The 12,712-nt window shown below is 44.4% G+C and overlaps 1 protein-coding gene across 8 annotated transcripts in view; it reads right to left on the reverse strand.

The window, feature by feature from the left end:
- CDH4 (cadherin 4) overlaps window positions 1–12,712 on the reverse strand; it is an 839,962-nt gene that overhangs the window by 328,973 nt on the left and 498,277 nt on the right. For 4 of the 8 annotated variants that reach the window (XM_079979074.1, XM_079979073.1, XM_079979080.1 and 1 more), the window contains one exon: window positions 10,716–10,939. In XM_079979074.1, the coding sequence (XP_079835200.1) occupies window positions 10,716–10,939 (224 nt within the window). The remainder of the gene's footprint in view (window positions 1–10,715; window positions 10,940–12,712) is intronic. The other 4 variants (XM_079979079.1, XM_079979078.1, XM_079979077.1 and 1 more) reach the window with 2 other exon arrangements.

Below are 12,712 nucleotides of genomic sequence, written 5' to 3' on the forward strand. Positions count from 1 at the left end.
TGAAATTTAGAGACCTTCATATTTACCATCTAATTGCAAAGCTTCATCTGAAAACTAGATTTCTCCCATGTCAGTTAACCTGAAACAGGAATGCAGCTGGAGAAGGGGGCAGAGCGATAAGAGCATCTGTTCCAAGCACACCTAGAGAAAGTGTGCAAAATGGAAAGCAACATTTATACAATAGCCTGAAAGTTATTTGGGAGGAGGATCTCAGTAGCACAAGCGGAAGCATCTTTCCAATGTCATTTGGGTTTGTCAGAAACTTCATGTCAGATGGGATGAGCCTGGGATATAGGGTTGTTGTTTTTTATGTCAGTGTCTTACATTCTGGAAGAGTTGCTATTGCCATGAGAAATAACCTAATGGAGATCCACCAAATGACCTGCTTATTGAGCATTCATCCTGATTTAATTGCATAAAGCTTATATTGTGGTTAGACTATGCCTACACACACAGCATACATTCAAAGAACTATTATCCCAGTTTAACAGTCATGGCTACCTTCAAATAATATTGAGAACTGTAGTTTGCTAAGGGTGTAACTCCTGTTTGTCTCCCAGAGCTACAATTCCCAGAGTGGTTTAATATTCAATTCATCTAGCAATTTTCACTCCGTAAGGCGAACAGGAGTTTCCTAATAACTCTCAGCACCAGTTGTTGTTGTTGTTGTTTAGTCGTTTAGTCATGTCCGACTCTTCGTGACCCCATGGACCAGAGAACGCCAGGCACTCCTGTCCTCCACTGACCCCCGCAGCTTGGTCAGACTCATGCTGGTAACCTCGAAAACACTATCCAACCATCTCGTCCTCTGTCGCCCCCTTCTCCTTGTGCCCTCCATCTTTCCCAACATCAGGGTCTTCTCCAGGGAGTCTTCTCTTCTCATGAGGTGGCCAAAGTACTGGAGCCTCAGCTTCACAATCTGTCCTTCCAGTGAGCACTCAGGGCTGATTTCCTTCAGAATGGAGAGGTTTGATCTTCTTGCAGTCCATGGGACTCTCAAGAGTCTCCTCCAGCACCATAATTCAAAAGCATCAATTCTTCGGCGATCAGCCTTCTTTATGGTCCAGCTCTCACTTCCATACATCACTACTGGGAAAACCATAGCTTTAACTCAGCACCAGTAATAAAATACAATTCCAATAATTCTTTGGGAGAAGCTATGATTGCTAAAATGGTATAATCCTGCTTTAAATATCTGACCCAAACGTGGCCTATGTCCAGTTGTTCTTGAGCATTTGTTCTGATTTGTTTATGACAAAGAACATTCATTTGGAATAGTCTTCCCTGTATCATTCATTTTTCAAAGCATTTCCATTTTCCAAACCACAAAAAGCTTTGTTGTTTTTCTCCTTGGTGCTCAGGTGGCAGAGAGCTTTCATTTCCATTGTGCAAACCTAATGCTTTGGTATGTGCTTGAATTCCTCCTGCAAAATATTGACAGTCTGGAGGCACCCATTGTCAGCTTCTCCCAACTGACCCAACATTACCAAAGCAATGTCGCAGCAGCGCTGCTAAGCAAGCATCTGCCAGAAGAGGCCCTCAATATGTTCTAGAGGTGATGAAAGACCTCTTTATGGAGCAACTCTTTTGGCTGTTGAACCACACCTTAAGCAGGATGGAGAAGTTCTGCACAATCAAAGAGCTGCAAGTGAGTTCAAGACCCATTCAGATTAATTGACCTAAATTAGTTATATTCCTTAATTTCAAGAGGGTCTATTCTTAGCACAACTAAAGTGGTTGTATGCAAACCAAAAATAGCATCTACGGACATTGGTTCTATGCTCTCCAGTCGACAAGAGAAGGAAAATGTGACTGACGCGAACAGAGGAAGTTGCATTATATTAAGTCAGACCAATGGTTCACCTATCTCACTGTTGTGTAAACTGACTCCAGGGTTTCAGGTAGGGAATCTCTCCTGCTCCTACCTGGGGATGATGGGGATTGAACCTGGGAGCTTCTGCATGCAAGGCTATTGCTCTACCGTTGATATAAACTATGGAAATTGCTCCCACAGAAGGCAGTGATGGGGGCCAACTTGAGAAGTGAAAAATTCAGAGAGGGTAAGGCTCCCAATGGCTACTGGCCTGTTCCAGCACAGCTTGCTGTGAACTTCCGTTTTGTGTATAGCTTTTGCTTATGTTGCTTGCTTGGACACGAAAGGGAGAAGACATGTTTTATCCTTTGTCTGAATAAACTGCTTGTAAATATGCTTCACACAGCCTCTATCTGCCCTTCTGTTGTGAAGAGTTTTTTACTCTGCTGGCTTGCGTGCTCAGCTTCTGAAGCTCGAGTCTCAGTTACATGCTGATCCAAAGACTGGAGATCGCTCGCCAACCGGCCCGTGGGCTGGAGCCAACTGGGGGCGTGCCAAATGCCCCTGATTCCTTGGAAGCATCCCAACATGGTCATGATGGCTATGCTCTGCCTCTGTGGTTGGAGGCAGTGCAGTGGTACCTCGGGTTACATATGCTTCAGCTTACAGACTCCGCTAACCCAGAAATAGTACCTCGGGTTAAGAACTTTGCTTCAGGATAAGAACAGAAATCGTGTGGTGGCGGCGTGGCAGCAGCGGGAGGCCCCATTAGCTAAAGTGGTGCTTCAGGTTAAGAACAGTTTCAGGTTAAGAACGGACCTCCGGAACGAATTAAGTACATAACCAGATGTGCCACTGTAAAGCTTCCGAACACCAGTTGATGGAAACCACAGGGGATGAGAATGCTCTCATGCTTGGGTCCTAAGGGTTTCTGGTTGGTCTTTGTGAGAACAGGATGCTGGACGAGGTGGGCTGCTGGCCTGATTCAACAGAACTCTTTTACAGCCCAGTGCTTTAAAAACAACAACAACACCCCACAATGTTTCAGGTTGTGTTCCTTCCTATAAATCTCTTCTCAAGGTTACTCTTAAAACTCCTGCCTCTGGAAACTTGCTTATATAGAATCTCATATATTTTAACCATGAGGAATCATCACAGCGGTGATTGTGGATGTTGTGTGTTGGTGTTCTTTATGGCGCTTTTGTTTACATAAACTTTTTGATGCGGCATAATGTGACATTGGCAGGCAGAAATAAGAAACAGGGAAACTGGAGGTCAAAGGGCTGCGATCAGGCAGGGTTAGAAACATACATCATGAGCAGGCGTACCTAGGTCTCTGTGTTTGTTTTCTTTTGTTCAAGAGAAGTGATTTATTAGTGCATGGGTGGCTCGGTTTTATGAAAGACAGGCAGCAAACAAATTTCACCTTGGGGTGAGATTTTAATACATTTCAGGACCTTGACAAGATTAGCATATTATCTCTTCAATGCCTTATACCTTGAGCAAATGAGAGCTCTGTCAAAGTGAACATATTTGTGTGCTAACAGATCTATTTATGAGTATGGCTTGCCTGGGTGATGTGGCAGAAAGTACCTCACATATAACAAGATGGATGTATATATCTGTCTTAGCCTGGCCTCAGTTGTTTATGCTCTGATGGCCTCCCATCTGGATTACTGTACTGTGCTGTAAATGGGGCCGCCCTTGAGGATAGGCCGGAGGCTGCAGCCAGTGCAGAATGTGGCTGCTAGGTTGGTAAGTGGGATAGCAGGATGGGGGTGTTATGTACTGAAGTTCTCACCCTGGGCCAGCAGGGGGATACTGTAGATAGTTATGCAAATGAAGGATAGAAAGTGATGTTCAGTGATTGGATAGTTTTAGAAAATGGCAACAGTTACATTGTTCTGGAGCAGGCTGACTGAGCTCCTCAATTCAGTTCTGTTCCAGCTTACAAATAAAGAGCTGCTTTGGAAGAATCGCTGTGTTGTCTGATATGTTCGCCCACAACTTAACAGGGACCATGAGACATCAGACCTGAAAGCACTGTGCTGGCTACCAGTGAGCGACTGGGCCCAATTAAAGATGTTAATACTAGCATATAGTGCCCTCTTTGGCCTGGTGAGGTTGTCTCACTCATTATTGACTTTCAAGAGGAATTTTCGGCTTCATGGGCAAAAGTGTACCTACATGAGACAACTCTGATTGGTGGGTGGGACAACCTACCTATCAATTGTATGGTAGCATCATGACATCAGCTGACCCACCCACCTGTCAAAATCCATTACACAGTGATTGTTTGGGTGTTTGGGTTGACGTTTGATTCCACAGTGGTTCCCAAGTGATCAACAGTCAACCAGCTGTTGGGAACTGAAGGATCAGCCCTCAATCAGCTGCAGAAGAGCCCAAGCCCACCTTCCCTTGCCAATGCACCCTTTAAGACTCCTGATTACACAATCAGCCATGTTTCTATCTGCCCCACATCTGATGTGGGGTCTCACGGGCCAAATTTGCACCCCTGCTAGACCACATCTGATCCTTGACCTGGAGGTTCCCTTCCCCAGCATAGGACACATGGTGGTTGCTTAACAAAGATGTAACTCCTCAACAACCTATCTAGTATTTGTGGTTTTGATCAACTGACTTTCATTAAGCCAGCAAATACACGCTTCCTAAGATATCCACAAGGAAAGCCCTTATAAGCCATGCCCAGGAAAAAGAGAGAAATAAAAAGGCTTCCCCTTTTCCCTGGGAATGCAATTTCATTCAAGTGTATCTTTCATAAATGCTGACATGAGCTAGAAGGCCAAATTATTCATTTCATAAACAAGGTTTTCTCTCTCCCCCCCCCCATTTCTTCCTTTTGCAGAATATACCCACAGGCGCCATCAACACATTCAACTGTAAAAATAGCCAGTTGGATGAGAACAGTGTGAAAAAACTTTTATCTTAAGTATTTACTGTTATTCCAGAATATCACTCCACTTTCGTGGAGGGGGGGGGGAGAGTCGGTAATTCAGCACTCTGGTGGTAAATCTGTGACCTCATTTGCATTTTCTAATTGAATTGCTATCAGGTTTCTTGCAAGAGTGAACAACCAAAAAGAGAAAACGGGGGGGGGGGGGAACCACCCTGAAAAGTTCTTACAGTTTCATAACACCACTTGGATTAGCTGGGGAGAGAGAGAGAGAAAGCTTACTTTATGGGTCTATTTAGCATGAAAAATATTGTTAGTTCATGGAATGCCATAGACTTTGCCATTGAACAGACAGCCTCAAGAGGCTGGGATTTATCCTACATCAGCTGCCATTTGAAGTGCCCCACAATGTCTTGGAATGTTGCTACATCAGGCATTGTAGGGAATTTTCAATGACAGACAACGTTCAGATCTAAACCCCATCACAGGGAGCCAGGATTAATGCTAACAGGGGTTCCTACTGAACTGCTTGTGCCCAGGCTTCTCCCCACAGATATTGCTGCCATTCTGCTTAAACATATCCTGAAATGTGCTAAAATGCTAAGGGAGAGGAAGATGTAGAATTACAGTGGTAAATTTTGTTTGATTTAGGGTAAAATTGAAAAGGAGAATGAATTTATATTTAATTGGCTAAAAGGGTTGTTGAATAATTGTAAAAAAAAAAAAAAAGGATGCAAAAAGGGGAAGGTATGGGGAAGTCCGAGAAAAGAAGCTTATGGAAATAAGGTTAAGAAAGTATGATTTTTTGTGTTTGTTTTCATGTTCTTTTTGCTGTGTTTGTTAAAAATTGGAAAATTAATAAAAAATTTATTAAAAAAAATAAAAATAAAAAATAAACATATCCTGAAATGTTTGCTGGGGAGAGGGATGAAAATACTATGCTTTGTTTCAAGGGGGTGACCGGGACCCAGCTTATCATTGGGCAAGACGACAGAGTCCAATTAAAGAGCAAGAAATGGTGAATTATTTAGCTTATCATCAATTTATCATCACCACCATATGGATTTTCTGCCTTGAGCACCAACATGTTTTGGTCCATCTCTGTAAGTGGAAAAGGTTACTTGGCAACTAATAAACAACTGCATCTCCTTTAGGCAATGTGAAGCAAAGCAAATAAGACCACATGCACGGTCAGTTATCTCTGGATTTACAAAATTTATATAGGCTGCCCCTGGTCAGGTCACTTTTCTGGGTATTGCCACTTTTATATTGTAGAGCATGCCACCAAGGCAGGCATAGGCAAGCTCAGCCCTCCAGATGTTTTGGGACTACAATTCCCATCATCCCTAGCTAACAGGACCAATGGTCAGGGATGATGGGAATTGTAGTCCCAAAACATCTGGAGGGCCGAGTTTGCCTATGCCTGCACTAAGGCATGAGTAGAGAACCTGTGGAGAATCTGTGCCACCCCCATTACAATGAGCCAGTATGGCCTATAAGGGGTGATGGCAGTTGTTGTCCAATCACATCTAGGGGGCCACAGGTTCTCCTCTATGATCATGCAGCTCTGGAATCGACTGGCACTGGGAAAACGTGGGCTCAGTCTCAAACAAGGTGCTGTAGGTTGTAGGTCAGAGAAGTCCTATTGAGATTAATGAACCTCAGTTTAGCATGTTCATTAATTTTCAGCAGGTTTACTCTGATTAGGACTAACATTAATGAGCTGGAGGATCAAGGCCACTGACTAGACAGAAGTTGAACCCTGAGAAGACCTAGAATTGCTATTTTATTATCAACCTTGCTGGAAGTTGCAAGTGGGCAAAGAGTGCTGTTGCTTTCATGCCCAGCTTGAAGGCTGGCCACTGTAGATGCTGGATTAGATGGGCCTGATCCAGCAGGTTTATGTTACATCCTTACTATGTTCTGATTATTGAAGAAGGTTTTGCTTAATCAAGTGTGTGTGTGTGTGTGTGTGTGTGTGTTCTATTCGCATGCCTATTAAGACATCCAATTCCCCACTTACATCATGCAGAACTACAGTCTAGCTGTAGATTCACCATATGAAGAATTCTTTGTCTACCCTTGTCCTCAGAGAAACATGTGAGAGGAGACCCAGCATGTAACAAAAAGCATATTTTAATCACTGCAAAAAACAACAACAAGACAACAACTCTGCATAACCTTCAGTGGCCGCTAAGTGTGTGCATGTTTGTTTTAATTCTATTGGATTTCTGAAAAACAACATACCAGATCAATTTCCCTGAACAGACGTGTCAGGGTCAGTGCTTCAAAAGCACTGGGATTTTGACTTGATAATGTTTAGTTTCAGTGCTGTTTGATATCCTTCAAATAATCCCATGAACCTGTTTCATTTCTTTTGCAAACAAAACTCTTGTTTTGTTCATAAAAGCGAAGCAGGAAGCTTTAAATGAAGCAGAAGCTCAGCCTCCCACTATGATGACACACAATAATACAGTCTGTGACCTTGTCATTAGTCTTGTTTTCCACTATTTTTTCACCCTCCAACTACACACTAATAAGGCTTTTAAGAAAAGAATGATGTGAATTTTAAAAAGCCAGAGTTCTCTCTGTCTTGAACCAGAGTTCAGCTTGTATTAATATTCTACAAATTTCCAATCAAATATTTTGCTAAAGTTGAAATGCACTGCAGCTTGTATTCTTTTCGCCGGGGAGAAATTTTAAGTAGCTCACTCGAGACGACAGTGTGATCTGTAATACTGAAATGAAATGTGTTCCTATTTGCAGAGTATAGGGCACTCCAGCTCAATTGCAAAAAGCATGAAAACAGTGTTGCTCTATGAAGGACTCAGTTTCAATAGAATCATAGAATCGTAGAGTTGGAAGGGACCCTGAAATTCATCTACTCCAAACCACTGCAATTCAGGAATATGCCACTGCCTCATACAGGGATCAAACCTGCAACCTTGCCATTATCAGCACCATCAGCCAGTGTGGTGTAGTGGTTAAGAGCGGTAGACTCGTAATCTGGTGAACTGGGTTCGCTTCCCCGCTCCTCCACATACAGCTGCTGGGTGACCTTGGGCCAGTCACACTTCTCTGAAGTCTCTCAGTCTCACTCACCTCACAGAGTGTTTGTTGTGGGGGAGGAAGGGAAAGGGGATTGTTAGCCGCTTTGAGACTCCTTAGGGTAGTGATAAAGCGGGATATCAAATCCAAACTCTTCTTCTTCTTCATGCTCTAATCAACTGAGCTATCCAGGCACAAAAATTACCCCTTCTTCATTCCCTTCTTCACTATCCCACTCGGAGGATGTTGTTCCGCCATCACCCTCAGACCCAGGGGATGGCTGCCCTCTAGCTACATGGCCACACAAGAATTGCAGACTGCTCACCAAGGGTGGCATGATCACTGGAAAAGAAGGCCTTCCCAAACTCCAGATAACATCTCCAAAAGCTCAGCTAGCAGTTCCTATTGGGAGCTGTTCAGGGTTCTGATTTGCCTTGCACTGCCCTGAGCTGACCTGAAGCAGCTTTGGGTATGCATATATGGGTATGATGTTTAGTGGGAATCTCTTTTCTTGTAACTTGAAGGCATTGGTCCAAGACCTACCTTCCAGAAAAGGATTGATAGATGAATGTTCTGTCTCTGACTCAAGACCTTTAGAGTGGTAGAGTCACCAGGTATCTGATTAACATCTCTTACCATTAAGCAGTTTAAAATAAAATCTACAGGAGGAGAAGGAGGAGTTTGAATTTGATATCCTGCTTTATCACTACCCGAAGGAGTCTCAAAGCGGCTAACATTCTCCTTTCCCTTCCTCCCCCCAAACAAACACTCTGTGAGGTGAATGAGGCTGAGAGACTTCAGAGAAGTGTGACTAGCCCAAGGTCACCCAGCAGCTGCATGTGGAGGAGCGGGGAAGCGAACCTGGTTCACCAGATTACGAGTCTACGGCTCTTAACCACTACACCACACTGGTGTACAGTCTATAACATAAAGTTGCTATATCTGACCTGGCCTCTGGAGTGAGCAGAAAACAAGTCTTTGCCCTCTTCAGATATTTTAGAGTATTATGCCATCCTGCTCCCCCCACCCCCCTCAAGTCTTCACTTCCGCAAGCTAAACACAACCTGTTCCTTAAGTCCTTCTTCACAAAATCCCCCGCCCCCGCCCCATCCCAGAGCCTATGCAGTCATTGCTTTCCCTAAAGGTCAGGATGAGCTGGCAGCTAATTTTCCAAAAGCGGTCCCTCCAACCTGACAGTCCTCCATCTCTAGATAATAAATCTTCAGGTTGGAAGTCTGGATTACTTCTTCAATAGCAAATGGCACGTCTGCAAAGCTACAGGGCCAAAGAATGGGATCAATGAAGGGAAATTTATTGCCGTGGGATTCTCTGCTGAAGAGCCTCAGGTACATATTCAGATGTCGGCAACACAGGCAGAGTCAGAGTCAATGTAAAAAGAGGGGCTTGGCGGAAGCTCCAGGAGCAGAGGAGAATTAAGCTTCCCTTTCCACCCATTTGTCTGAAGGCTGTATCTCAACCAAAGGGGACGATACATCACCACAAAAGAGGACGTGAAGGCAGGAAGTGGGTGAGAAATTCTCCCCAGTTCACCAAAGTTCAATCTAAAGGATGATCGAGTGGCCTTTTAAGAATAAGGAAGAACCCAGCTCAAAAGTCAATTCCCCCCTTTAGCTACATTAACCTGAAAGCCTGCACACGGGGAATAGAATTCACAGCCGTGAAATGATTCACAAGGGTCTCACTACTGCGTGTTGCTATGCCTGTTTGGAAAAACATGCCTGGTCTGATTTATTTATTTATTGCTCACATCTCCCGCCCGCCTTGTTCCTAATGTTTGGATGGCCAACAGTAAGATGAGGTACCATTTTGGGTTGGATCCAGAGCCCTAGGTTCTTAAACAAAGACTAAAAATAGCAATAGCACCCTCCTTCACCCCAGCCTGGGTTTATTCCTGGCCACAAAGGCTGTTGGGAAATTGAGCAAACATCGTAGCCCTTGGTTTGCTGTCTACTATGAATGCAGGGGCAATGGCTGTTGGTGGAAGAAAAGAGGCAGGAAACTGTTCCACCGTTCATTGATTCTATTGAATAATTGCTTCCTCTCCAGACACTTCCCCCTAGCCTAGCTAGCCTAGAGAGGCAGTGTGGTATAGTGGTTAAGAGCGGTAGTCTCGTAATCTGGGGAACCGGGTTCGCGTCTCCGCTCCTCCACATGCAGCTGCTGGGTGACCTTGGGCCAGTCACACTTCTTTGAAGTCTCTCAGCCCCACTCACCTCACAGAGTGTTTGTTGTGGGGGAGGAAGGGAAAGGAGATTGTGAGCCGCTTTGAGACTCCTTAAAGGGAGTGAAAGGCGGGATATCAAATCCAAACTACTACTACTACTACTACTACTATTATTCTTCTTCTTCTTCTTCTTCTTCTTCTTCTTCTTCTTCTTCTTCTTCTTCTTCTTCTTCTAGAAATGGACATTCTTGGTTGATTCAAACATGATACAGTCTGTCTTGCATTGTACCATTTCAGACTGCAGGTGAAGGATCTGTTTCTGGGATTTATTTATTTTTAAACACCCCGCAGGTCATGGAGAGTTAGCACATTAGGGAGAAGAGTCTATATTGCTTGTTAACATGGAGACCTTTTAAATATACGATCCCCACATTCCAGCCAAGATATTAGCATGCACTGTTTCTGCACATTTTAATTGACCATTAGAGATTGTGGAGGCCTATAATGATGTACAAGGTCCTTTGAGCACAGTGCCCCAAGCCTTTCTGGGCTATAGGCCAAAATACTAACACCTTGCACCAAGGCCAGATTAAGGTGGTGGTGGTGAAATTCCCATAATAAGCCCCCCACCCACTGCCCCCACAAAAGCTTGAAACAATGTGCCACAAAAGAGTCTTGTGGCATCATAAAGCCAACAAATTTATTGGCAATTCTCTCCCTCCCCTTCTCTGAATTGCTATCATTGTTATTTTTACCTTGTGTCCCTTGTGTTGTGATTTTTCTCCCACCAGTAACCTGACCATAGTTTCCCAGCTTTCTACGGCCTGGTGGTCCCATGCCGTCACCATAAATATTGTCTGCTCCGAGGGGATTTGCACCTGTTGGGTGGCGTAGATAGTCCCATCTGTCCTCACCTTGAAGTCCAAGTTGTCGGTTTCGTATTGGATTCCTTTACTCTCAGAGCAGCCGCTAAATTTCACTGGGGAAAAGGAGACAAAAGAGAGGGCTGTGGTTATTGAAACTGTTATTATGCCCTCAATGTAAGCAACAGCAACAAAATCAAGATAGGTTCCTGCTGTGAGGACCTTGCATTCTAAATATGATGACAGAGGAGAGGCGAATAGAGGGAAAGTAAAAAAGAAAAGAAAAAGGGGGACACTTGAGAGAAAATGCAGTTGCACGCATCTGGGGTGTGCTTTCATTGGCAAAGAGGGCTATGACATAGGTCAGAGAAGTATGGTATAAAGTTAGAGTATTGGACTGGGAAACCCGGGTTCAAATCCCTTCTCAGCTAGAACGCTTAAGAGGTTACCTTGAACCAATTGGTGGCTCTCTCAGGTGGCTTGTGTACCACTTAGAAGGGCAAATGAAAATGATCAGGAGGAAGAGCACCTATAAGGATAAGCTTTATTGTCTGCACACTGTCCAACATTTTTGGATCCGAAACCGGGACACGTGTCTTCAGGGATGTGCTTCCATTCATGTCACATGATCTGCACAGAGTTCTAGCCACCAAAAAAACTGGGGAGGGGGGGCCTAGAACGTCGCAGCACCCAAAATGGCTGCTGAGATCTCACGTGAAAAAATGTGATGTTCCATTTTTTCGGGGCGCTTGGGAGGTCTGTGTTTGGGACACTTCAGTTCACAAAAAAGATAGTGATATGACTCTGAGTGAAGTGTAGGTAGATTCCCACAAGGCAAGGCACAGTGATAACAGCAAGAACCTTTATAGAACTAACAGAACTGGACAACAGGGGCAAAGCAACTGCTTATATGCATTTCTGAAGGCCTGGGCCACTCCCACTCCCAATGTGATTGGCTATCTAAACTTCCAAGCTGCGAATCATGACTCAGAGTTTAAGGTCCAATGGCAGAGGCAGAAATCCTGAAATGTTATGTGATTGGATATCATGTATCAAATCAGAACACAGGGGCTCAGAATCCTTAGTCCAGACTCAAGTTTAGGCAAACACAGACCACTGAAATACATAACACTGAGTACCAGCTGCTGGGAATCACAAGTGGGAAGAGGTGCTGTTGCGCTCGGATCCTGCTTGCACACTTCCCATAGGTATCTGGATGGCCACTGTGAGAAACCGGATGCTGGCCTTGAGAGACCTTTCTCATAACACCAAAACAGATGGACCGCCAATGAAGCTGGATATTGGAAGTGTCAGGACAAATAAGAGAAGGCACTTCTTCACACTGCGCACCCACTGGGAGCAGTCATGGCTGTAGAAGAGGATAAGAGAAATTCATGGAGGCTGTCAATGGCTACTAGCCATGATGGCTGTGCTGTACCTCCACAGTTGGAGGCCACAATGCCTCCACATACCAGTTGCTGGAAACCGCAGAAGGGGAGATGGCTCTTGTGCTCAAGTTCTGCTCCCTGGTTTCCCACAGGCATCTGGTTGGCCGCTGTGAGAACAGGATGCTAGATGGCCCATTGGCCTGGATCCAATATGCTATTCTTATGTGAAGAGGGAAGGGAGAGGATGCAGCACTGGGCTGCCATTCTCAATGATAGACCCCTCTTTTAATCATCACATCTGGAGGCAGCCTAACTTCCATGTTTCAGTATGTAGCTTTTGGGTTCTTCATGGGCATCCTATGAGAACAGGATCTTGCACTAGACTGGCCTTTGGCCTGATCCTGCAGACTTTTCTTATATATACTTATCCAGCAGGGTTCAACCTAAGCTAATTCCCACAATTATTGCGAGGACAAAGTTGTCATGGCGGCCACTTATGCT

This window comes from Podarcis cretensis (assembly GCF_951804945.1).
Source record: "Podarcis cretensis genome assembly, chromosome: 6".
Classification (NCBI taxonomy): Eukaryota; Metazoa; Chordata; class Lepidosauria; order Squamata; family Lacertidae; genus Podarcis; species Podarcis cretensis.